The following is a 27,919-nucleotide window of genomic DNA, read 5'->3' on the forward strand; positions in this document are numbered from 1 at the left end:
ACAACGTCTCAAAAACCAAACCTCTGGAAAATTAAAATTATTCTTAAAACTCATGAACATTTGTGAAATATATGAAAATTCCTGGTAATGGTATTGCTTTAAATTAACAAAAAACTTGAAAATAACTGTGAAGTACAAACTAGAGGCTACTGAAAATTGTCAGGGTTGATAATTAAAATTTTAGCCACCTGATCATAGCATGCACATGAGGAAATTCAGTGTCACATAAATACCATGTGGCAGGATTGCAGCTAAGCTCATCTTTCAAAATTTTATTACTACCATGGCCAGTGGAACTATGCACAAGGATAAAAACTCATGAGTAGGAGTGTCTTTAATGATTTCGAGGCTTAATGTCTATTAATGTTCGAGTTCAAAAAATGTCATGCCTGCCATTGCTAGAAAATATTGCAGGCACAGAAGGTGGACTAGCTCCAGCAAAATCATTCATAAAGTCACCAGTGAAACGGCAGGTGGCTGTATTGTTAATGACATTTCCAAAGCAGTTTTCATTTAAGAAAACTACTACGGCATAGTGAATGAACATTTCCCATGAAAGAGAGTGTCAGCACGAAATGCACCTAACAGAGAAGAATTCAGTAAATCTAGGAAATGTTTTGGTTTGTAATTTCTTTTATCTATAAAAAGAAAAAGAAGAAAAAAAAAGAACTGATTTTTTTTCTGACCTCAAGAAACTACTGAAAGGCAACAGGAAAACCACATCCCAAAGTGCTGCCAAATGAAAGGTGCGAAAACATGAATTTTAGTCCTACTTTTCTCAAGATTCAGACAATGTAGAAGGGGGAGAGAGTTATTTTAGAACAGAGAAGCAGGCTAGGTGGCTCCATGAGCCATGCAAATATGTTCCTTGGGTTGATCTGCTCACCCTAGAGCCTCAGGCAAAGCAGGACATATGCTCAGACTCTCTGGACAGAATCTCAAATTCAGAAAAATGGTCTGATTCTCAGTAACAGCTTAATTTCCTTTCCTGTCCAATTTATTTAGGGCATTCAGTAGATGACATGACTTCTGCAAACATGTAATTGCAAACTTTAAAATTCTTCCCTAGTTCCAAGTAAATGTCCTTAAGGAAGAAAAACATTTATCAATGGTGAATCGTATGTTTGCCCCTGAAATTAAGTCACTTCTTAACTCTAAGGTACCTGAAGGGAAAGTGTTTCATGCATGACCCTCAGTTGCAAAGGTGCTCTTATGCTTTAAAAGCCTTTAACTATATTTGCAGTGCCAAACTTGCAGCAGACAACTTTTTGGCCAGGGACCATCACTGAGTCTGACTCCTGAATGGAAATGAATGCTCAGCACTGAACAAAACAGACAGACCTCTGTATCACAGCATGTAACAACATTCTCTGCACAGAACTCCAAGTCCCTGAGAAGGTAGAAATAAAAAAAGAAAAAACAATTTTTTATATCCATATCAGTAGCATACAGAAATGTTCCAACTCACTTTCAAAGTCTGACAGTTATTCATAATAATTCCTTTGAACAGCTCCCAAATGTTCCCAGAACATCTCAAAATTAGAAGCAATATGGGAGTTACTTTTCAGAGGTATCCTTATGTTTATTTTTATTTGGCCTTTCTTGGTTGCAATACACTGTCAGGCAGTACACATTGGACTACATCAGCATACCAAAGGTCACACTGAAATATATCCTGGTAAATCTCTTTCTAGGGGGTATACTTGCTAGTTGTACAACTACCCATCAGGAGAAATAATTCAAATCACACTTACTACAATGTCAGAAAACAAGGGAAAAAGTCCTATTTAACTTCTTCAGGAAGCTGATGAATTTTGTACACCAGGTTAGGCTTTTGCAGAACAAAGCCTGGGCGAGATCCAAGAGCAATGGATTTAGACATTAATCTTCAGGAAAATCTGCCCTAGGACGCATTTCTATTTGAAAAGTGGTTTTAATTTATAATCTGTTATTCCATGGGTGTATCTACTCAGCTCTTTTCCTCTGTCTGAAATAAATCATACTACAACATCTCAGCAACCCATACTCAGACATCAACAGCTTCAGAGTTCTTCACAAACAGAACAGATGCATCATTACAAGGCTTTTTTCACTATATGTTTATGCATTTACTATACACAGACACTGCACAGAATATATAAAAGCACAAATAGTTGGAAGAGTGCTCACCATAAGTGAGAATATACAGTGGTTTTCCATTGGTATCCATAGTGGTTAGGCAAGGAGCTTTTGGTGAGATGGTCCCCCATCGCTGCAAGGCTGCTTCCAGGGAAGGCGGCCAGTTTGTAACCACACCTAATTGCTCCCCACGCATAGCCAACATCTGAGCTCCTTCTGGCTTTGGCTGGTTTGGATCTGGCTGTTGAACTTATGATTATGAAAAGATATACAGTTACCATGTGAATTCTATACCTTGTGTACACCTGTGTAATCAAGAGAATAAGTTACCTTTGCAAAATATTCTGAAAACAGTAACATGTAAGAAGGTATTGAGAAGTAACAGAGAAATATAACAGAATAATTTACTTTTAACTTTAACACAGATCAAGCAACTGAAGCACCTCAGGAATGAAAAGTCCTTGTTCTTACAGGAGTTCTACAAGCAGGGAAAGAAACTGCTGAGGCAGCATGCATATATTTATCTTCAAAATAATCAACATTTCTTTATTCCTAAAGAGAGATGGAGAATACTTTTTCCTGGGAAAAATGCAGTAATGAGATGAACTGCAGGACTACTGACAAAAATGTACTTTAACAAGTAACGGATTGATTTAACTCATGTTCTGTTACATGTTTTCTTATAAATTCCTGTGAAGACTATTTAAATTTCCACATTCTGGCAAATCTTAATCCTCAAAGCACCGGTCTTTTTTAAAAAAAGTTCCATTTATTGACTGCATCTTTTTTTCTATTTTACATTTAGTTCATTTTTCATACTTCACTGTTACACAAAGGATGTGTAAAACATTTAACATGCTTCCTCACTAATAGATTTTCTCATATTGGTGTTCAAAAGCAATGGCTGCAAGCCACAGAAGAATGTTCTCAAAACAAAGCTTCCCTGTATTCTCTTCTATCATTTCTTTGCAAGCAGAACCAGGAGCTGAGCAAACAAGAGAGACTTTTGACTCCACAGCACTATGTCTAAGCGTACTACAAGCAGTTTCCACTGAATACCAATGGTTTTTTTTGGTACTTGCCAGTACAGGGAGGGCTTACTTGGCTTACTAGAAAGTCAACGTAGGAGACAAACATTTTACAGAGTTTTAATAAGCGATCCCCAAACCTTTTGAAAAACAGTCATTTTACCTTCTAACAATTCCTCAAAGTCATCTACAAAGAACTCTCGTAATGGTGGTCGTTTGGGCCGTTTTAGTGTATTGACCAGCTGCTGAATCTTTGCTGACACTCTGCTGCTCACTGGTACTCCTGCAGGACAGGGATCAATGGAGACATCAGTCGACAGCTACGCTGCACCCACCAGACATCAGGTGGGCTAAGAAAAAGTCCAGGACTGCAAGGCCACCACAACTACAGTTTCATGCCATACCGTGACTCAAGTATTTAACATTAAAACATACACGCAAAAAGGAACAATGATGCCTAACGTGAATAAAACCAGTACAACAATGTCAGAGCGAGGTTGCAGAATTAGAGGGGAAACAGCACACAGACTGAGGGAGAGAAGCACAGTGGAAAAAATGTCCCTACACCAAATGTCAGTACCCTGAGGGAATTCCCTCAGCAATGGTCAGTGAGAAAACTGGCACTCGCCCTCCCCATGATCATGGGCCATACCAACGTTGTCTGACTAGACTGCAGCCTGGTGAGGAGTGTGGGTCATAGGCTCTGCCCTGTCATTTATTCTGGGTTATTTTTACACTGCAGGGGACATCCATCCAGTACCCATCTTAAACATGGTTCACGTCTTTGTATTATTTCAGCATGACCCTGTATTCTCTGAACATCCCTGCAGTCAATCCCACCAGCCAGCAATCTCCAAGGGGAGCATGCTTGCCCATACAGCACTTCAGAAAACACTGCTCCGAGCAGCAGCCTGGGGCAAGGGGCATTTTTATAATATAGTCCCATCAATCACCTCCCCCTTCCCTTTCTCTAGTCGAGTGCAAAGCCTCTCCAATGTCATCTGTTCCTGAACTAATAGCTTTCTGTCACTGCATTGCAGGAATTTCAACTTCTTACCCTTCCATAAGGTTGGCTTCAAAACTTTTACCAAGTGGTGTTTAGAGCTGAAGCTACTAAGTTTAGATGCAGTACACTTGGTCAACAACTCCATGCTGTGCTGAAATACTGTTTGGTAAGTTTTAGAAAAGAGGAGCGGTAAATAAGGAAGGGTTTACAAATAACTGTTTTTCAAAAAAAAAAAAAAATTCAAGAGAATGAAACATCAAACATGTTAATTTTCAAGATCCATCCTAGCATGTCACATTCTCTGCCATTTAAAAAAACAGACTAGCTGTAACCAGACAGCATGATAATAGCAAATCTAAAGAGATTCTCTGGGGTTTTTGCCAAACTTCTATTGGGAGTCAGCTCTGCTGATTAAGAAATATTTCTCTATGTTATCTTCATTGATATCAGCTTATTTTAGAACTGTAAAGGGCCTGCAGCTTTGTGTTTACAAGTGAAAAGTGCCCAGAAAAAATCACAAAGAACACCCAAAAAACAAGAGCAGATGCATACAGTAACCACTAAAAAGTCCAGGATACTCAAAATAACCCCAGTTCTGCTTTGTGACATACCATCACCAGTCTCCATAAGCTCAGCGTTGCCATACTTTGGTGCCACCCGTGCTGTGGATCCTTGTGGTCTTTCTACTTGTATTGAGTGTTCTGAGGTGTAAGTGGTAACATCTGGAGGGGCAGAATGATTTTCTGTGAAAAGTAAGTTAAAAGGTTTAACCATGTACCTCTAGTGTCAAAAGGCAGAAAAGCAAAGGGCAGAGGAAAGGTGAGCATTTGATTTTGTTTTTTCCCCAACATCTGAACAGGCGTTAAAGTAAATGCATAAAATGATGGTACTGAACTACAATGTGTAGCATGATTTTAATAAATAAAGTTTGCACTGATTAAAACAGGGCTGTATATCTGCAATCACATAAGCGATAGGCTAAGAAAATGATACAATTAGGTTGTAGGTTCTCCACTGACATCTGATTTTACTTAAAGCTTGTGGACATCTGCAAACAGAAAAGACCCAGAGAAACACACTTCTGTTGCATTATTGTGTTGATTTTTCTAAGTAAAAAGAACACAGCACATTGTCAATCACTTGCAAGTGCCAATGCATATCACTTTCATAACCTCTGTATTTTGAATATGTCAATTTTAGTTAAGAAAGGAAAAAAGTCAATCATAGCAGGTTTGGAAACTAGAGGCAAGAAATAAAATGTAAAGAAACATGAACTTTGCATTCTTCATGGACACTTGCTTGTCTACTATTTTTAGACAGAGATATTTCAATTCTTCCGCATAACAAAGCCTTGCCTTCCAGAAGGCAAACACGATTTGGTCTGACTCATGCCAGCACTGCTGAACAATTCCACAGAGCTAATCTTTCTCTTTCATGGCCTGATAACTCAGCATGCTACCACAGTTCGTCCTCCCATGTTTTCAAGTTTGAGTCTTTATTTCCTACATATTTGTACTATTTTTATAGGTTGTCTCATAAATTTTTTGCAGGTTTTTATCCACATTAGATTAGATGGAGATAAACGCCACAAGCAAATAACAACTTTTCTTTCAATTGACATAAATGATCCCCAGCAGCCTCTGAGTTACAAAAGAAGGCAGGTTGTCATTCTGCTGCCACAGAAGTGAAGAGAAATGCATTCTATTTTACAACAGGGTAAGAGTCTTTCAAAACAAAAAAATTCTGGAAAAATGTCATCATGTTCCAGTACTGTTTTCAAGATGTGCTTTTTATTAAACCTTTTCTTTAAGTATTATGATGTCATAAGTACTAGAACACCAACCTCTACAGTAAATTTAATTTCAAACATAATTATAAAGCATTTTCATTTTTATGAGTTTTGAACTTTGAAACACTGTGATTCTTGTGCATTCAATCCCAAATTTATGCACCATCCACACAGAAAACTAATTTTTTTTGCTACACATACATGAATAGGATGCTATAATAGATACTTATTTTGCATAGTTCTCATTTAAAGGTAGCATTTGACAGAGAATCATCATGAAAATTTAAGACATGACATTAATGTCTGCAGCTGTTATTTAATGTTTATATTCATAACATCATAAGGGCTCAATCCTATCACCCAATCATATTATCTGGTTGAGGAAAATGAAATGGCTTTTTTTGACCAACTCAAAATGTCGTGCATTCTACAAATGTCCAGTTGGAGCTTTTGCTTCTGATCATGTCCATTGTTACAATTTTACTGAACAAACACCTTATATTGTGCTATAAGTGACAGTTGAAATACAATAGATTGAACAATGAAGCTTATGCTGGTAATGGCTTGAATAATGTCTTCCTTTTAAATTTCTTGTCATTATCAACTATTTTAGACTCAGCACAATTTTTTGCCCTTTCCTGTTAAGTGGCAAGAGCTTTTTATAGATCATGATTGTATTACTCAATAACTAAGTGAATTAAAAAATGCTGATGTTTATCTTTCTCTTTACTTATAATGCAGTTTTGCTATGCATATGAGAGATCATGACTAAGAAAATAATTGTACTTAGTCAGCTATCAATAACATGAGAAGGTATTTTTAAAGTGAGCTGTATTTGCTTACATCTTTCCAGTGAAGTATTTCCATCTTTCAGACTTTACAGGGCAAAGTGAATTGGAGTTAAAGATTAAATTTTTTTTAATGCATGGGGCAGAAGATACATGAGCAGGGATGTTCTCCCTTCAGAACTCTGCGCTTCAACCAAATTCTTCTTTGTTACACATGGTGCTGAGGAGGGGGAAAGAACATAACAGGAGTCCTGCTCTTTTGTAAAAGGGTTTCCTTTTGAACAGACAGCACTTGCACATGAAGTTGCCTAAAAGAAGCTCTCTACCCAAGGCTGCCACCACAGGTCAGTCAAAGAGTTCTAGTGCCCAGCTGCTATTTACTTTTATCCCGAAGAAGAGGAATATTAAGGTTTGTCTTGACGTGTTCCTTTATAGTATCTGCTTTACAGATGTCTTATCATGGCAGTATCTACCTCTAAGTTTCATCCATTAGATTTACAAATATTTGGTCAGTTCATGTCTCAGAGTCAGGCTTGGAGAAATGAAAATCATACAGACAAAATTTTGGTCTGAATGACTTCTAAAGAAAAAGATAATTGTTATGTTATGTGAAATGTACCCTTTTTTAATATAGAACATTCAATCCAAGCTTTGGCTATGGACACGATCTGTAGAGAGTTGCTTGGTCTTATGTCAGGTAACTCAAAGAACCGTCTGAGCTTTCATTAAGAATCATGATCCTGACACATCTGTTCACTAAAAAGTAGAAACTGTGACAGCTGCATGACTTCAAAGTACTTCCTCCATCAAAGATACATATTCACCTCCTATTCCCATCTCTTCCAATATCCTTGCATTAGAGGATCACAGACAGAACAGCTGTTTCCAGTTAAGGCTCTCTTCATTTCTTCCACTGGAGTGACATCATTTACCCCATTTCATGAAGATCAGAAAGGCCCAACAAAGCAGAGCATGTTCATGTAGGGATAGAGCTCATGCACTGACAAAGCCCCACGTCTGAGGAGAGGCAAAGAAGTGGAGGAATACTTTCAGTGGAGGTTTGGAAGCTCACATAAGCAGCAGGTATTTGAAAAGTCTCAGGGAACTCAAAAAGCATTCCTGCAACACTGTGCTTGAAGAAAATGCGGCTTTTACTCCCAAATGAGCTGGCTCTTCTGGTTGTCAGGGAAGGGAAATCCAGGGTCAGAGATGCAGCTCTTGTAGCTGGGTTTTTCTTGTACTGATGTCCAGGTGACAGATTGTATTTTAAACTAGTCTCCTGTATAAGTTAACATTCCCCACAGAACACAAGAATTTTCAGTTGTTTGAAAACTATCAGCCATGCTTATGGCACATGTTTTTATATTTATTTGATTAGCAATCTATGTAGCCTTTAATGTGGATAGAAGCCTTTGATTTTCAAACAGAAACATATTTGAAGCATATAAAAGAAACATTAAATGCACCTATAGGATCAACACTTTGAAATGACATGATTAACTATAAAGATTTACAGTCATAGGCAAGCACTGTGTAATTTTCATTGCATGAACCTTGTGAGCTCTGGGCTGTGCTTTCTGTCCCTGATTTTTATATACACAGAAATCCAAACCATGTAATACCAACAAAAGAAAGGTTAAAGATCTTAGAAATATGCACAGTACTGACCCAAAGAAGGGTCAGAACATTAGATTTTTTTTACAGATTTCACTGGTTTGACCTCTAAATTCAAGAATTACTGAACCCAACTGTGACACCTATGCCAAACTGAAGACTTTCCCTGTAGCTTAATGCAGACAGCTGAGCATCTTAAAGCTGAGAATAAATATTAAAATTATATCTATCCCAAACTAAAACTTTGGCCACAATAAAGCAGCAGCAATCAAATTAAATGAAGAGTATAACATTAAAAGCATATCATATCTTATGCAAATTATCGAAATGAGTCACAAAGATAACTCTGATTATATTGTAGCCAAAGCTTTTTATCAAATCCCTTTTCAGGCCTGCATTATTATACTTAAACTGGAAAAAATCTCCCTTTCATTCTGTGATGCACTCTGGAGGTAAAATCCTAGTGGATATCAGAATGGAGGGCTTTTTTGGGTTATCATTAAGGTCTTCCCTGTTGCACTTTGAATTTGTATTTTTAAAATTGGCACCTTCAGAGTAAAATTGGCACCTTCTCTCTTGCAGGCTGGCCTGTCTCTGGAGAACAATTCCCTGGACCAAACATCAAGCCATGGTAACATATGTTCTTTGTGACCAAGAACAAACTGTCTCTGGTAGCTGAGGAACTTTAAGGAACAGGATTACTCTTCTCTCTCATCTACTCTCCTGCCAAAGACATGTATTCATTCACCATCACTGGCCCACTGCCCTGCAAAGAGCCAGGCTTTCTGTAGGAATACTCCAAATCTATTACCTCTTAGAATACATTTAAATGCAAAATTTACCTTCTTGGATGGGAAAGAAACAAAATAGCAATTTAATTTCAAATTCTTAAAGGATGCAGCTCACCCATGAAGAAATACATCTTAGAGTTATCAACTGTGCAGCTTCTCTTACATTTCCAGTGACTTTAGCAACAATGACTGATGGCAACCATAAGACCCCAGTCTCATCACTCATATTTTGTGCCCAAACAACCTTTACATTACTACACCTCAACTACTGTCCAAGAAGAGTTGCAATTTAAGGTATCCTACTGTCAGAACAAATGAAAATATGCATACACTGAGGTAAGCTCAGCTGCTTCCTTCAAAGGCAAGATCTTTCTAGTCAACAACAAGGCACAATAAAACAAGTATAAAAAATAGTAGTTTCCCTCTTCTGCAGAATAGTGCCATCTTAATTTAGCTCTATAAATGCTGTATTATTTACCACAAACTTAGTGATTATAAAAGAAGATTTACTGTGCCAGATTTAAAATTACCAAAATGTCAAATTATAAAGAAGCTATTTTTAAAGACACATTAAGACTTGGTGTGTGAGTAATGCAACCTTTCAGAGTTTGGATAAATTTAATTCTCTATGCTATAATTTCCTGTAGCATTTCAAGATGAAGTCACAGAAAATAATCAAATGCAATGATTAATGTGTTTCCAAGTGTATGTGTTTCTAAAACAAGTTTCTAAGCATTCATTTAGCATGAATTTATGAATACAATACGAGTTCTTCCCCTGACTGCAATTCAGCAGTTCCAGATCGCGATGAGAGGATTACTGAAAATACAGGTGTTACATCAAGCTATACTGATAGCAAAAACCAAGGGATATGTACTCTTGTTCCAGCACATAAAACCAGGAATACTGAAGAAGCTTTCATGTATCTCATTACATACACTTGAAAAGGTTGAGAACAGTCACATAAACTGTAGTAAGACAGTAGTAAGATTGCTTTATCTGTTCCAACACAGACTTCAACAGATTTTCAGTGAGAGCCCAAAATACACACCCCAGCAAGAACACACCCAAAGCAAGTGCCTTGTATGATGAGCAGCTGAAGAGTGAAAGGAAATCAAGCCTTGCTTTCCACATATCCAATCAAATAGCTGCCTCATGTCAATAAAGACTAGGGTCAATGGCACAGTATTCAGGAATTATGTCTGTGAAGCTTAGCCCTAATGCAAAGAAAGCTTTGACTTCCTAGGATCTTTCCAAAGGAAATAAACAAGCTATTAATAACAACAGCTCCCTTTTCTAAAGCTATATAATGGTCCCTCCCATGGAGTATAATCGCTAGATATCCCAGTTCAAGTATTCTAAATTCAATTAAGGGCAGAAAAAAATATGTTTAAGAGGACTACTGTTAACAGAATTATCAAAAATCACTCAAGCTATGTAATTAAAGTGGTGCAGCAGTGGGGGAAACTCATATGCAAGCAATCCCTAATGATGCATGCACTGATTTTCCTTACTGATGAATCCTACAGAGGATCCTTTATAGCGCTAAGTAATGGAAGTCACAGAACTGTACATTTTAAGGTATTTGGTAACCAATAGCTAGACCCTGTTTGCCACAACATAAGTTTACCCCCAAATCCAAACTGCTATGTTTTTCCCCTCCTGAAATAGGAACGTAGGACTATCTCTCCATATAATACATGTAAATATTAAAAAGCAAAGAAGAAGCACAGGAAAGACTTCTGTAAGACTTCATGTAGCAGCATCAGCTGAACCTGAGAGTCAAAATTCATGTTAAACTGGACACACTCAACACATCTCTATACTGACCTATATGAGTTTGAGCCATAACATCAGCTAGTCTGTGTGCAGCACCACTGCCTCCACTTTGTGTCGAGGAGGAGGAAGTGGTTGATGTGGTAGAGCCGTGGATCGCTTGACTGATCCAATGTTCCATGTTTATACTCCCCTGGCTTGAGGTGGGAGTTCCCTGGGAGTCGCCCTGTACAGAGCCTTCGTCTTCTGAACCAGAAGAAGTATCTAGTAATTAAAAACAGCCTGTTAGCTTGCAGTCCTTTGGGGTTTTCTTAATAGAAATAACTCATATTCACATCACAAATCTAAAGAAAGTGCCATTAAGAAAATCTCAGGAAGGCAGGCAAACATAATGAGAAAACTGCACTACTGAAAACCCTGAAACTAAGTCAGTTGCTAACCGTGCACATCTCCTGCTCTAAGGTCATGGCGTGTGTATTATTGTACACAAAAAAAAAAAAAAAAAGGATAATTAAAGTCTTCCTTTGTAATGTTAAACACAGAATTTTCTGAAGATTTCCAGCCAGGAGAGAATAAAAAAAAAAACTTTCCCAAGCTCACTCCATAAAGTCTGTGAGACACTTATACAATTGTACAAAGTCCAATCCTCAGTGAAATGGGAGTCCCAGCTGGATTTAGTGAGTATGAGAAGCATGAGATATGAGGTATTTTCACAATCTAGTAGGTAAAAAGAGCAGATAAACTTGAAAAGGAATGGCACAACTAGTTGCTAAGACAATGTTAGATTACATTGTTAGGGAATAAACCAGAAACGTGAAGGGAACTTAGACTATCATAAAGAATGACAAGCTGGCCATAGTTAGGTTCTTGTAAGCCTAAAAGGACTGGTGCAAGCTAAGGTATCACCAAGGGCAAAGCAATCATGTGAACTGTCCCTGTTGACTTTTCCACTACTCAGTTCACCTTCTCTTCAAACATACCTCAATGAAGATTGGTGTGCATCAAATGACATTTCCATTTCTATCTATGCTGACAGATTAGCAGCTCACAGCAGCACAAAGAACCATTTTAAAAATTCTCATTCAATTTAATATTTAAAAATAGAGAGATACTCACCCGGAGGTGTGTAGGCATCCATTGATGTTTGCACCACCAATGAACGTCGTTTTGAGGGCATGGGGACTGCCATTTTCCTTTCTTTATGTTTAGCAAGGGCTGCCTGCACTGCTTCTGTGTGGACATCTAGAAGGAAAGAGGTTTGAAGCCAGAGTTAGACAGAAAGGAGCTGTTCTTTGCCCATCCAGCACACCTGTTGCAGGTTCATGTGTGTGCCAGCTGGGCTGACAACGCACATCCCATGATGGAAGGCCAGGAACACACGGGATCTCAGAGGAACTGCAGGAGTTCTCCTCACTGTAGAAAAAGCAGCTATAGTGAAAAGTGCTGTACCAACAAACAAGCCCTTTGTGCTGTATGATATTCCCAGAACAGTGTTGCAGTATTTGAAGAGCAGGAACATCACTTCCCGAGAGCAAACCTTTGTTTAACCAGGAGCTGTTACTTCAGTGACCATTGCCATTTTCAGTGGAACTGTGGTGTATTATTGTTGTCCATTTTTTAAATAAATAAGGTTTCCAATTTACACAAAAGTCACACAGAGTAAGTGAACAAGAACATTTGCTTGAAGGGTAAGAGGTATGTTAAATGACACAACAGAAATGGCAACAGGTCCCTCATTCCCAAATCCTTCTCCTGCCCCTGTCACTTGGCATTATTCACAGAAAAATAAGTACTATGTAAGGTTGGCCTGAGGTGGAATGAGGAAAAAACCACTCTAAGCACAGACCTGGTGCTTTTCAGGCAGGTGCTGCACACAGCTCACACCAGCCCACTCCACAGTATCCAACAGATCCCTTCTCCTTGGGGATATAGCCAGTGGACAGCTTCTCTACTTTTCACACGTATTTATAGCTGCCTGCCTCCCAAAGTTCAAAAAAGGCTATTTACCGTGTCAAAAAGATGCGAGTGCCTTTTTGATAATGACTTTGTTTTAAGCACCATTTTTGAATTACTACTATAACTACACATTGAAATAAGTCTGCCTTTAGTTTACTACCTTGCACTGTTTGTCTGCATATTTCTATGGATTTGGGACAAGACTCACACGAGGAGAATGTATGCAAAAGACATGGCAGCCAACAGAAGTTTCTTGTGGCTAAAGAAGTTGCCACATACATTGACCATCTGATATCTTGCCTCTTAACCAGTTGCCACTGGTCAGCTGTAGAAAATACAGCAATTTGGGTGCATAATTTAGCTATTTCCATTTGTGAAGCAGGAGCACAGTGAATCAGGTCTAATCCAGAGTGATCCCACTTCAGCTGCTGCTGAATCTGCTTGAAGACCACCCCCACAGGCTGGGTTGGCAGCACGCAGTCATTATCCTACTCCTGTATGGATGTGGTGGCAGCTCTGAATGGGCAGTGTGACCCAAGAAAAGCAACAGGAAACAGAAGAGCATATATATATACATATATATATATATATATCTATCTCCTTATTTAAAGAAGCATTGGTTGAATCACACCTCTGTAACAATCTGGAAGGATGATTAGAAGCATTAGATGATAAGCGCTGCAGTGTCTTATTTCCAATAATGGTGTTTCCTATCTTCAGCCAGGGTTTAAGCACCTCTCACTAGAAGTACAACAAGGAAGAGTAAGAAAAATAACATTACCAGCTGCTTCTGTGAGTCACTTTCTTTTGTTTTAAATCATGAAGAGGATGAGCATAGCAGCAAAGCAAAGCAAGAAAAGTAACAGCAAAGCTGGAAAACCATTCTCAAAAGATGAAAGAGTCGTGCTGCCGATGGACCAAAATGAAGGAAGACCAATGTTATCATCAACCCAGAGAATAATTTCCCTCCTGTCATTATTTTAAAGCAGAAAGTTTTCTTATAATTAATTATAATTAAAAACTGATGAAAAGTTTATGTGAAAACTATAAGAAAATTTATGTGAAAAGTATCAGGCTATGAAAATAAACAATCTAAGACTTTACCTAACAGCATGACCCCAAGATAAATTCCTACCTGCTCATTTCACACCAATGTCAATAAGGTACACAGGACTGAACATGCTCCCCAATAGTTTCTTATCTGTTAAAGAGGGAAAATTCTTGATTTTCCTTCAAAGGATAGCAATTAGATATCTAGCAGTAAAAAAAAAGAAAAAAAAAAGCTTTCCCTTTAAAAAAGCTCAACAAACCAACACTCCACAGCAATTTTTGGAAAAAAGAATTTTTGGAAAAAAATAAATTTTGCTGATCAACACATGAGGAACTATTTGTATATTATTGTACATAGGATTGTTTTTTAACTTTGTCAGGAGGGAGAAGAAATTCTTCCAAAGTTTTTTAAAGGAGGACAGCTGACAGAAAATCATTAAAATGCTTAGTGACAGCTGGACACTGAATCATAACTTGTCAATTTTTGACTTCTTTTTTGATGGTGTTTTGATATAAGAAGGTAGACTCATCAGCTTAATTAAAAACACTCTGCAGGGTTTTAATTTTCAAATGAGTCCACAGGAGTCCAGGAATTGAACTGTTTTCTCAATAAGACACATTCTTGATATGTTTATTTGTAATGGGCTACCATGGAATAAACCACACTATAGACTGCTAAAAAAACCAAACCCAAAGCCTCACAGGAAAGCAAAAACAATGTCAAAGATAAGAAACTCTGAATAAACAAGAGGGAAGCTGACTGGGAAGAAGGAACATGCACACCTGCTCCCAGCCCAGCCTGCAAGTTCAAATATTTAGAAGGCATTACTCTATGGAGGCTACCAAAAAAACCCCAGGACACGTGTCCAGAAAATGCTGAGGACAGATAGTCCAGAGATGGTCCAGGGAGCATCAACAAGAGTTTCCAGGGTTTTAGGGTGAGAAGAATAAAATGCAGCATGAACAGTCAAGCTTGGGTGAAAAACTTTTCACAATGTTCTCTCTCAGGAATAAAACTCTTGGCTAAACAAAGTGCCTTTATGCATATAAAGAATGGCTAAGGATTAGGTAAAGAATGAATAACTATATAATTAGGCATATAATGAATATATAGATTGTATGGTCTTCCTTTGGAACAAAAGCCTATTGGTGGGTTCTAAAAATGCTCTTAACCTGTCTGGACAGTCTTGTACAGAGTGGAACTTGGATAAGCTAATGAACAGCATTCAAGCCATTCATGCCCAGAGACCAAGACCTAAAGTACAGAGAAATCAGAGAGGTGAGGGAAAGCCAGACTGATACTTCAGAATTACACTTGAGAACAACTCATGGCTTACAATATCCTGTAACCACAGCAAGACAAAAACAGTAAGGAGGTTTGTTCCCAGCAAATACCAGCTTCAGATATACACGTTGCACACGCTTTGCTTTTCTCTAGGCTTTAGCTCTGCATTTCTGATCTACGAGCCAACTTTCTTATGTAGCACAGGGAATGTCAACCAAAATGCAACTAACAATCTCTTCTTGTACTTTCATGCATCATGGATTTAAATCCAAGTTGAAATGTACGTTCTCCACCAGTGTCCCTGGTGATCTGCTTCTCATGAATTTGAACAGGAGTGTGGTAGCTCTTTCCCTTCACCTTGGTGAAAGATGGGCTGTGGTGTCCATCATTTTGTATGTAACTCACTGCTTCCTCAAATCTGTCCCTAACAGCTACTGAAAAAATACAAGGAGACTTGCCATAGGAATTTATACAATAGTAGCTGGATGCTCCTTGTTCTTTAAAGAAAGGAAGCCACATTTTCGATGCTCATTGGGACAAAGTGCGAAGATGTATCCAAGTTCCTTTGGGACAGGAAACTGCTATTCCCCCCGAATCCCATCATCACAAAGCAGTTTGTATTCTCCACATATCATACACAGTATCAGCAGGAACATCATATTAGAATTTCAAACCATCTCGGGTAGGGTGATGCCCCTGTCTTGCAGGTCCGACAAAAGTGTCTGAATTCCTTCTCAATCTATCCTAGCATGCTCAGACTAACTAAATTCATCATACTGTGATTGAGTATTGCTATAAAACACAGATTTCTCATTAATTTTTCCTGAAAAAAATTGTTCAAGTATGAAAACTTAGTCCAAAAACAACACACAAAAAAAAAACCCACAAAAAGAACACTTCTCTGTATTTCCTTATAGGGTTGCTTGCTGTAATTTCTCACCTACTATAAACTTCTGATACAGTTTCAAACACAAATATACCTTGATGTAATTGCACTCAAGTCTTCTGAGAAAGTCCTGTATCTAAGTGGAAAAAACACACTTTTAGGTGAAATATTCTTTCATGCAACATTCTAACTACACAGTTACAGCTGATTAAACTACTCCAGATCCTGACCCTTCAAAGCTCTCCTGTAGGTAAAAAATCATTTTACTCTTCCCACCTGGCTTTTCCACAAGAATGTCTTAACAGAAAATCTAGAACACAGAGTAAAATATCATCACCTCTGTCTACAGTAGTAGGAACTAACGCACAATGACTTATCTGCTGTTGTCTTCCACTGTTTTAGCTTGGCCAGCCACACATTGAATCCAATTTGTGTGTTTGTACTCAAAGAATCAATAAATGGGAAATGCTTGGGAAAACTCACTGTTCAACTTGTGCTTCCTGCTTAACACCAATCAACCTGGTGTTCAGCATTCAACCTGACGTATTTCTTATAGGCTGTAAACTGCAGACAAAAGAGCTCTGTCCCCAGTCTTTTCCCTGTTGTATTCAAGCGTTTTTACTTGTTTATTCTCTCCCTTTACTTTCTGTGACAGGATAGAAAGGGCAAGCATACTTTTGGGAGTGAAGTCAGTAAGTGAAATGGAAAGGAAGTGGAACTGTAAAAACAAGCAGTTGGTAAAGAGAAAGTTTCCTTTCAAAGAACTAATGATCTGTTATTATGCAAGAGATGAGGTCTCAAAACAAAGGGGAGAGAAATTAAAACTGGCACAGAGAATGCGGGTCCGCAAGCTCAGGCTCCCAGAGTGATGATGACCTATGGCTTTGGCCAATGAGCTCCATAACCAGAAACTCTCATCTATTGCAAATTCCTCATGCCATCAGCAGGATGAATTGCCCAGCTTTCCTGGGAGGTGCTCTGCTTAGTGCAGTCACTCTTCATCTGGTTTATCTCATAACTTGGCACAATGGTGTGCTCCTGACTTAACTGGAAAGGCTTAGGAAAAAAGCCAAACCCACTAAAACAGACATTACTGCACAGCACCAGCTTAATATGGACACCTTTCTCAAAAGGGGTGACTAGATGTCAGAGGATGTTTGGGAGATAGCTGTATTAACTGCTGATAGGTGGGCAGTGGTCAAAGGTCAAATAGTAATGCCCAGAAATACAGAAATAAATACTGTTAATTTCAGACTCCTGATATTTTTGACTCCTTGTTCACAGTGTTTTTGAACCATTTATTCCATATGTTGTCGATGACCCGAAATCTTTTTTGGGTGATGCCATGAAGATTTTTTGCCTTTTCTTTTATACCCCTGTTATACCTTTTTACAACTTCTGTATTCTTAGTGCTTTTTCCCTACATTCTTGGACTTGTTTGTCAAGCTAAGAGACTAAACATCTTAGAAGCTTCGTAGTTAGGGATCAGTGTGCCCCAGACCCCAAGGTTCTCTCCAGAACACATTCTGTAAACTAAGATAGAACCATCCAGGGGAAGGTTCCTTGGGGAGGGGGGCTCACTCGAGCCTCTCATTGGGGAATCTTTGATAGATATGCTAATCAGTAAAACCTATAATATTATACCCGATCTTTTGAGGCATATTGGGCGGGGTGCATCTCGATGCATATGACCTGGACATGTGCACCTAAGGATCCTTAAAATAAATACCAAAGTAAAATCCCTTTTCCTCTTCTAACCATGTATGACTCTTGATTTTAAGACCAGGATAAGGCATCATGGGCAGAACACTACAAATTTTTATTTAGTCAGAAGTTGAGCTGGGTGGTTTTAACTGGCTCTGGGATAATATAAATCTCTTTGGAACTTTTCATGATGCTTTTTTTGGGGAACATATTTTCTCTCATTCTTGCACAAATATATGCATACTTAGAACAAGTGGTGACTTCCCTCTATGACAAGCTGCACTCTCCTAGTCATTTCCTTTGGGGAAGACAGTATGTATGATCCTTCTAGGCTCAGCTGTCTCCACAAGCAAATCAGTCTTCCTTTCCTGAAGCAAAAACCAATTGTTGTGTGATGAACAAGGTCAGCCATTTCCTGCTCCACATATGGAGCCCTGCTGCAGTATCTCGTGTTTCTCTACAGCTGCTAGAAGAGCACTCTTCCAAAGAGTGCATCCTCGTTTGGCACCAAGCATAATCCTGACTCACCCTACCCCTTACACCCCACGAACAGGGATGCCCATCCCTTACTTGGGCCAGAGAGAGTGTCCTTTAAAGCCCTGAACTGGAACTGAGACCTTTGAAATATGCTGCAAATTCCTAGTCCTCCTACAGACCTTTGTAGATTTTAGCAGAATGAACTTGCTCCTTTTTCTTCAGATCTTCTTTTTTAAAAGAACAAAAACCTATTCAACAAATTACAGTTGCATTCTTCCTCGAGGTGGAGGGGCGGTTACTTTTTTTCCCCCTATATAAGTTTAACATGCCTCAGCAGCTTCCTTTATTCAACATTAGCTGCATTTTCTCCATAGGTATGTCAAACACTCAAAATACTGTAAGCAAAGCAGTACCTTGTCACAGATCAGGGATCTGGGTATGAGTTCTGCATGGATCAGAGAACAGGGTGCTCCTCCCATGGCAAGCAACAGCTTCATTAAAAAATTCCACATCATAAAACTTTTCCTCACAGCCCTTCCATAAAATGCCTCAGCATACAAAAGAAAAACATTATCTTCTTTTGTACTTAAATCAGGTCTTGCAGTTGTGTGTCAAGTAGTTCTCCTGTATCTCATTTGCCACACAGCCCTGTCTCTTTTTAAGATAAGAAATTAGACTGGCTGTAGACGGGAGTCGTGCACTGCTAGAATCGAGACTGTACAATCTGCTCCTGCCTCTGTTTATGACAAAATATATTCCTTCTGCTGGTTTTGCTCACGTTTTCAGTTTTGCTGGAATTATAAAGCCTTCATATGCAATCACCAGCTGTTTAAGAAACACAAATATGAAAAAAAAGCTGTTGACTAATTTTTTCTGTACAGATGCCGAATTACCTAACAGAGTCCCTACCATCTTCTGCAGCCTGGTTTGCCTGTTGTGAGGTAATGGTACTACTACCACCCCTCCTTTCAGAGGACTTACCCCTGGAAGAATAAAACTGCCTGGAGACAAACCTAGTTGTGGTCTGAATTCATCCATCTCTTCTGTTTCTTCATTTTGGCTCATGTAATTCCTCTCATTCTTCTCCCCTGAGTTCTTTTGTCATCTTCTTTTTTTTTGTGTTTTGAGCTAGCCATTGGAAACAATCTTTATTCCTTTGCATTAGTAGCCAATTCCTGGTAACATGATGGATGACACAACTGGGTGTAAGACAGGCCTAAGGACTGAGAAGGTTCAGACTCCTTGCTTGTTACAGGATAGTCCTCAAACACAACTAACTCACTCAGAGAATGGCAGATTATTAAGATCAAGAAGGCCGATGCTCTGCTCTAATGAGTTGAGAATGCCAAAGGATTTTTAATTAGAGGTTATTTATGTACATATAATACATAGTTATGTCTTATTTATATTGCAGTAGAGGATCAGCCCTGAAGTCAGACATTTAACAAATAAGTAAAACCACAAATAAATCTCTGTCATAGGGAAGCAAGCATCTGGGATGGCAACAAGGAAAACAGCTGGAAGAACAGACAGAAGAGGCAATGGGAGCAAGGGCATTTTCTGCTGCATCAACACAGAGTGCAACAGAATAATCAAAACACTTTCTAGTTATTACAGGGAGATAGCTGATATTTTAGGAAAATAGCATTATCAAAGGTGGATTTTGGCTGAAAATTCTGGATAAGACAATGCTAAGTATAGGAATTGTATGCTAAGTAATTATACAGGGAGAAGGTTGGTAATTGCAGTCTTACAGGAAACCAGTAGTTGAAAGCACGAAAGTTGCTTATGCGTTTAATCAGACCTTTGTTAGAGCTACCATGGAAACAAAGGATACACTGAGAATTCATTTCCTAATAAGTGGCTTGTAAATACTCTGAATAGAGATAACTTGGTAGCTACATTTATTGGAAATGCAATCAGGACATACTAAATAGGGTGAAACATGGTAAATGTGGTATCATCAGAACAGATTACAGTTGGGTTTTGTCTTTTAGTTGTCCTGGGTTGACAGCACTGAGTTATTTTCAGGCAGATACGGGGCAAGTGATTTCATAAAAGTTGCTGTGTTCACCCAACACAGATCAGTCCCTGGGAAATCATCTCACCCCTGGGAATGTGAAAGTGAGTCCATATAATAACAGATCTTTGCTGTGGGTGATGCTATAATGAAGCAGTCTCAGAACACTTTCACAATCTCTCTGGGTTTTAAGATAGGAAAGCACACGGCCCAAACAGTGTGACACCTAATTTCTCTCCATCTGGAAGCAGGTGTGCTATTAATTCTGAAATATGGCATTCACAACAGTCAACACACGACTGAAAGCAAGAACAGCTGCTCTAAGATGACTCTCATTTATAGGAGGGCTGTGGAGGTTACTAGCAGAAATAAACCATTGCGTACCTTTCAAAAAACAACTTATGTGTGCAAGTTTCAGTCTTTGAGATGTTTAAGCTATATATACTAGGCCTCTGGCTTTACTGGGAACTGGGGATGCATGGATATGCAGGGGAAAATTCTGCTTTCATGAATTTTGGGGCTGAATTTTGTTAATCTGTACCATTTTTGGCATTGAAAAGTCAGTGGTTTAGAAAAGATGTGCACTCCCATAAATGTGCCACTGGAAAAGACTTGGCTTTTCAAGGATGCTGCAGCCAACAACTCCCACTGGTGCAGGAAGCTCTGTGCACTCCGCAAAGGGCTGTGCCATCCTTCAGCCAATGCTGAGCACCTCCCGAGCATTTTCTGTCCCCACCTGCTGCACACATGCACAAACCAGATGCTTGGTATGTTTTCATGTGGTCAGAAAGCTTAACTCTAAAGGAGAGAAGCATGGCTGTCATCTTCCACTTTGGCTGGCATGGCAGTAATCCATAATTCTGAGTGGAAGGAAGGGAGGAGCTCAACACGTGGCTGGGAAAGCTGTATGGGCAGGCTGTGAGACACAGAGCTTACATGCTGGAAACAGAGGACACCAAAACAGCAGACTGAACTCTCTATGACTTCACTGCTGGTTTTGCTGAAAGGCATAGTTTTTGCTTTAATTTGGATTCTTCAGGTATTATAATAAAGTTAATTTTAAAATGTTTTTCTCAAAACTCTGAGTTTTTAAATTATATTAACTCTACCCAGAAGTGAAATAAAACCCCAACATGCAGGTCTCCCACTAATAATTTCCATCCCTCCATTTACTTATTGTCCCATTTGTAATGCAATCTGGAAGTCAGCTTCACACAGTGATCTCATCTCAGGTCCCCTTACTATGCAATCTGAACTAAACTAACTTTATATTTGTTTCTCTCCAGAGATCTTCTAAGAATGTTCCTCAAGAGTTCTACACTTATCCTCACAAACTTTTTCTGCTGGGTCAAAAGCAAGGATGTGGTCATACAAATTACATATTTGCCAGAGTTTTTCTTCAACTTTTTTTTTTTCCCCTGATTGAGTTGTAGCTTGAAATTAACTTTGTAAGCAAGCTAAATCAGATAGGAGATTAATTAATTTCTGAATAAGTCTGTTTACAGCCAGGTTAATGACTTCAAATTAACTCTTACAAGTAACCTTCACCCACCTCAAGGGTTAAAATATTAATCGTTTTATGACAAGCCACATGAATACTTCTATGCAGTCCCATCCTAATAGATAGCACATTAATCACATTTTTCTTTCTCTTTATTCTTTGGAGAAATGCTAAATGATGATGGTTCAGTAAAAATGATGTCTCAGATCTTCCCATTCCATCCTTTACCATGCACAACTCACATAGTTTCATAGTGTAATTCTTTTTTGTCAGTTCTGGCAGGATTGCAGAGCAAGATCTTGAATGTCCTCTCAAAACCACAAAATATAAGCTATCCATATATTTTCAAATCACCATGAGGTAAGCTGTAAAGACACAAAACGTCACCTACCTTTGTTAGGGCTCATACACACACCTACCTCATGGTAAACGAGAACGAATACATGGCTAGAGCAGAGCAGCTCAGCTACCAAAGGTCTGGTGCCAGCATCTCAAGGATCTGGGTCTACAGGGAATATTCTTTCATTCCCAGCTACCTTATTTCAAATAACCCTCAAATCTGGCCTGGGATGATTTGTTCTGAAGCTTAACAATCTCGTGCTCAGTATAAGTTGTTCTGTCTTTTCCCCTTTGAACACCAGTGTGGGAAAAGTGGCTCAGGAATTTGATCTGTGAGAGCTGTAGTTAGGGTGCCTTTGTTTTGGCAGTACCTCCAAGTATCTCCTACATTAAGATGTCTTTTAAAAGAAGTGCTGAGTGCACTTGGAAAATGGGCTGTTCCCTGCAGTGCTGGGATCTCTGGGGCTGACAGCTCTCCAAGTGTACCAGACCAATTTTTTCTTTCTCATCTCCACAACCTAAATGTACGGGAAAAAAAATCAGCAGAAGAGTGTGAGAAGGGAGGTACTCTCCCAGCTGGGAGTGCAGGTACCACAACCACCCTAGAGGCCGTACCCTTCCTCCATGCTACCAGCTGAGATGTTGATTCCACAAATGGTATTTCTCCAAACACTCCACTTCTCAGCTCCCAGCTCTGTGCTCACCCACTGCTGTGCGTTTTAAAACCTGTCCACTGAGTCCATGCAGTGCATATGCTCCCATTTGCTGGTCTTTCCTCTAGGACACCATGAACCCCCCGCCACAGAGGCAGCACCATTTCACTTACACTTCTACTTCCCATATCATTGCTGACATCTGGAAAACTCAGTTTTTAGAGCTTATTGGTCTCATTTTTCTTAAGGATTATACTGCTCCAGGCAGTGCTCCGGTCATCTTCAAGGCCTATGACAAAGCTAATGAGAAACAAGAGACTTAAAAACCTTGGCCCAACCCATTTGTCCCATCCTTATCTCATCAGAGGAGAATTCTGGTGCAGTAGAAATCTTAGAGATGCTATCCCATTCCTAACACACACATGTACCTTTGAACATATTACACCACATTCCCTATCAATTAATGTTGCCCTTTTTTTAGTTTTTAATTTTTATTGGTACACATTTTTTGTGTTATACCTCCTGGTTTTAAGTGGGGTTTTTTCCTGACAAGTGTGGAAACAGTAAAAGCCAGGTCCTGGCACACAAGAAGGTGCTCTGGTTTTCAGCATCGGGATGGAGAACTCAGGCTTCTTGCTTTGGCCTGATCTAAAGGCCACATGGTGTCCTTTTGGAAAAATGAAGTTGGAAAGGACCTGATGTTTCAGTTCCTTGTGTGTTGAACACCCAGCTGAGGGAAGATAACATACTTTTTCTCTGGAAAGGTGCTGAAGGTGCCTGAGGGAGAGTTTCTGAGCCCCACAAACCATGACCAGCTGGGAAACAAAGAACTGTGGGACATTTATTGTGACCAAGAAAACCATTTCTTATCCCAAGGACCTGCCCAGTTGCCCATGGGCTCTGTCACCTGGCAGGGCCCCAGCAGCTGCTGCTGTACTGCACTGCAGCCTTTACGTGGCAGCAGAGCCCAGCTCAGCTCCAGCCACCACAACGGCAGCCACCGGCAAGAGGCCAAGCTACAGCAGGACGGTCACTACAGGGCTACACTGTGGAGGGGCTACAGCTCACTGTTTTATGCTCCAAATCAGTTAAGACCATTCTTCCAAAAGCAAGACAGCTGATATGATGGCATTTTAAATAATGGTGGCAGAAACTTCAGGTCCTCCTATGAGGGATTTCAGTGTTAGCAAGAGCAGAATGCAGCCACTGCTACCAGTGAGCAAACAGGTCCCTAGTGACTGCATGGAGGGACAACAGCCTCCGAAAATCTCAGTCTTCCACTGAGTAAGCTCATTCAGACAGCATGGCAAGAGTGTGAAAGCTCGACTATTCAGATTACCCACTTGTCTACTCCACCACATTATTCCTATCTCCTTATCTCAACATACCATTCCAAATCCATGGATCTGCAGCTTCCAAAAGTACCCAAGAAATCTAGTTTCTAAATGGCACTAAGGAGACAAAAGCTGTATGGCCAACTGCAGCTCCGTCTACATACCATTATTAACTCATACTCCAGTCTGTGCCCGACTTTGCAGTCCCCTCAGCAGACCAAGCCCAGTGCTGACATCTATTCTGCATGCAGAGCCACAAGTGCTGTGCAAGCCAGCTTTCCTCTGACTGAGCTTTCCTGCCTGAAAACCCACCAGGCCAGAAAAGCCTCTTGGCAAAAGTTACTGATCCAGCCTACAACACCATTTGGCTTCAGTGTCATCTTGAGCCCCCAGACAATGTTACAGTACAAGCACCGGATAAGGAATGGCAGTTGCTAAGAGAAAAACATTGCCATGATCTACACTTGGCAAACCTTTCCAAATATTGTTTCTAAGTGAGTAAATACTAAGAGATTTTTTAATTCAGTAGTAAACAAATCAAAGAATGCTTTTGGATTAATATCAGCTAAACTATTTGCCACATTTTTATAAAGTAAGTAATATAGCTTAACCCTGCACTAATTCAGTTACTACACTTTATAGCATTATCTGTTTCTTTAGACATCTGAAAAATGATCAAAGCTGACATTTTGAAACATAGTGGTTTCAGGCTCCCTTCCTGTATAAAAATAAGCAGCCAGGAGATTTTAAACCTTTTTGGTTTTAAAGAATTAGAGCAAATTTCCAATGTAGGCTGAATTGTAAAATCGAATTATCTTGAAACAAAAAATTACCAGGAACATTTAGGGGAAAAAATAGTGTCCACAAACTCAAGTGTCAATTTTATTTAAAACATAAAATCATAGAACCCAGGCTTTCAAAATTACAGTGCTGAAAAAATCAGTTACAACATTAATGAAATAATAATACTAAAAAAGATTGAAGTAAGAAAATAGGTAGGGATTAAAAATGTCACAGTATGACATTTTGCATAATACAAGAAAATAAGTTGAAGGTGATATTAGTGGCAGCAATGATTTTGAGTCTCCAAAGAGAGTTTGTTAAACAATCTTTGCTGACATCTAAATCCATGTAAAAAGCAAAGGCATGGAAGGAGAACTGGATGACTCTCAGAATCTTAGACTTCCAATTAGGAAAACCTTACCAAGAAGAGACAGAAAAGGATTTTGATCAGAGTTGGAATGGGAGATCTATTTGCAGATGTTAATTGAAATAAACTGTGCAAAAACACTAAGGAAGGGAAATGTTTTCCTAGATGTGAATTCCTTATTGGTTAAAGAGTGTGCATTCATTTTGTTTTGGGCTTTTTCCAAGTAGATGTGCCAAGTATGATAACAAACACTCAAAATGGGTAACAGCTAGGATCTAACAATCACAATGTGATCAGAGCAGAGATGCTGAAGTATTAAGCACAGCAAATCAACAAGCGAAACAAAGACTTCTACCTGAAGCAAATCTGAATCCGAAAGCAAGATAACCAGAATGAAATCTGACTTGCAAGTTTGCAACTTACAGAAAGAAACAGACTTCTGCTCTCACAGGGGCAATACATAGAATGGGAGAACACAGGTCAGGGTAGGAACATTGCACTGGATCGTAGCAAATCTCCTCTGAAAGTAAATTTGGAAAGGATTCTGATAACTTTTCAAAATTAAAACGTGTATTTACATTTACCTTCACTGGCATTTTCTACATTTGGTTTTCTTTTGAGGGTGTGAAGATGCAGGAGTTTTTCAAACCAATTTGATGGAAAGCTCAGTGACTTGCTGAGGAGTCATGCTATACAGCAACCAAGCTCGGAATTCAAAACTTTGCCAGAAATCCCCAAAATACTGTCAAGCTTTTCAGTTTTAACACCGAGGACATTTTCAGAGCAACAAGAAAGATCTGAATTTATAGTATAGTCTTTACTCTGCTAAAGTAAAACTCCTGCCCTAATAACAGCCCTTTACACTGAATTCCTTACTTCTCAGCAACAAAGTTTACATCTTTATTATTTATATATATGTATATATGTAATTGCAACTCGCCCCATCCCTGAGACAGGACCTTATGTACCCTTTCACTGCACAAATGCCTTCCTTTTAAGGCAGCAGGCAGTGACTGAAACCCAGGGGCAGCAGCACCAACTCAGAGAGCACTCTTGGGGTCTCAGAAGAGGCACACAGTGAAGATACGCATAATGTCTCCTTTTGCCCATCCCCAAATTGACTCGACATCTTAGCTTACAAATGGCAAGCACAGCTCAAGCAGATGACTTTTGACTCACAGTCAAATGCACATGTTTCTAACAGAACTGCTCTGGCGAGTCACAGCTTGGAGATTTGAGGACCATGTGTTGCACACCCACAAATTAGACGAGTTCAGGAATAGTATTTTTTTACCTACTTAAAAGCACTGGGTAGAAATCAGACCATTTATAGTGTAATGTTGGAGAAGCTTCTAGGAGCTTATATATCAAGGAATTATTATGCAGATACCACAACCATTATTCAACAAAAAATTGGCAGCATCTACAGTATGAACCCGGGGTTTCTGAGGGGAGGAGGGAGTTTTAAAAATTTATCAGAATGGTCTGGACACACATGAACTTTCTCTGCCACATTCAGCATTTAATTTTCCTTTAAATGGGACTGGCAAGCTCTTTGACTAATGGAATGAACCAGAGATATGTTACAAAAGGTTTAATAAGGAGTTCTCTACAATTTTCCAGTTGTGTCAGCACAATGAGTCTGACTGCATCCAGCAAGAGGCGTCTCTCAAACACAATCCAGAGCTTCCACAGCCAAATTTACTTTCCTCGAGACCGTCCATAACCATCAGGACCTGGCTTCTGACTCTCAGCTCACCAGGATCTCTTTGCCACAGAGGTTGATGGGTGCTGCTGTCTATGGCTCCCTTATTCTGCAGATGGAAGAGGCAGCACCAGGTGAACCAGTCCATGGCCTCAGACTGCTATCTGAGAAGGATGCTCATACTGCAGCAGCCCCTGAAGCAGTTCAAACAACAGCTGAGCACACCTACCCTTCATCCTGTTAAGGTGTAGTGCATGCAGTTTTCACCTTCAAAGGTAAGAGTAAAGAAGTTTCAGAGCTCACTTTTCCTTTATGGAATCACAGAATTGTTAATGTTGGAAAAGATAACATTATCAAGACCAACCATTAAGCCAGCACCACTGTGTTCACTACTAAACCACATCCCTAAGTGCCACATCCACATGCCTTTTGAACATTTTCAGGGATGGTCATTCCACCTCTTCCCTGGGCAGCCTGTTTCAATGGTTGACAACTCTTTTGGTGAAGAATTCTTTTCCTAATATCCAATCTAAACCTCCCCAGGCACAGCTTGAGGCCATTTTCTCTTGTCCTGTCTCTTGTTACTTGTGAAGAGAAGCTGAACCTCATCTGTCTCCAGTTTCCTTTCAGAGAGTTGTACAGAGTGATAAGGTTTCCCCAGAGCCTCCTTTTCTCCAGGGTAAACACCTCCAGATCCCTCAGCTGCTCCTCACAAGACTTGTGCTCCAGACCCTTTGCCAGTTTCACTGCCCTTTTCTGGACATGCTCCAGCACCTCAATGTCTTTCTTGTTGTGAGAAGCCATTATAAACCAGTTTTAAACCAATCACTTCCTTCACTTTGTGTTATATCTGGAGCAGTATCACGAAGAAAGTTGGATCCCATTCACTTGGAAATGAGTTTTTACCCTTCTGTTCAGCTCTGAAATTAATTTTATCTTCCTTTAATCA

At 39.4% G+C, this 27,919-nt stretch overlaps 1 protein-coding gene across 5 annotated transcripts in view; it reads right to left on the reverse strand.

The window, feature by feature from the left end:
• The window catches only part of DIP2C (disco interacting protein 2 homolog C), a 312,763-nt gene that overhangs the window by 102,904 nt on the left and 181,940 nt on the right, over positions 1 to 27,919 (reverse strand). For all 5 annotated transcript variants that reach the window (XM_048328952.1, XM_048329106.1, XM_048329035.1 and 2 more), the window contains 5 exons: positions 12,027 to 12,152; positions 10,965 to 11,174; positions 4,764 to 4,895; positions 3,310 to 3,429; positions 2,170 to 2,367 (listed from right to left, as the gene is read on the reverse strand). In XM_048328952.1, the coding sequence (XP_048184909.1) occupies positions 2,170 to 2,367; positions 3,310 to 3,429; positions 4,764 to 4,895; positions 10,965 to 11,174; positions 12,027 to 12,152 (786 nt within the window). The remainder of the gene's footprint in view (positions 1 to 2,169; positions 2,368 to 3,309; positions 3,430 to 4,763; positions 4,896 to 10,964; positions 11,175 to 12,026; positions 12,153 to 27,919) is intronic.

Source organism: Corvus hawaiiensis, chromosome 1 (genome assembly GCF_020740725.1).
Source record: "Corvus hawaiiensis isolate bCorHaw1 chromosome 1, bCorHaw1.pri.cur, whole genome shotgun sequence".
NCBI lineage: Eukaryota > Metazoa > Chordata > Aves > Passeriformes > Corvidae > Corvus > Corvus hawaiiensis.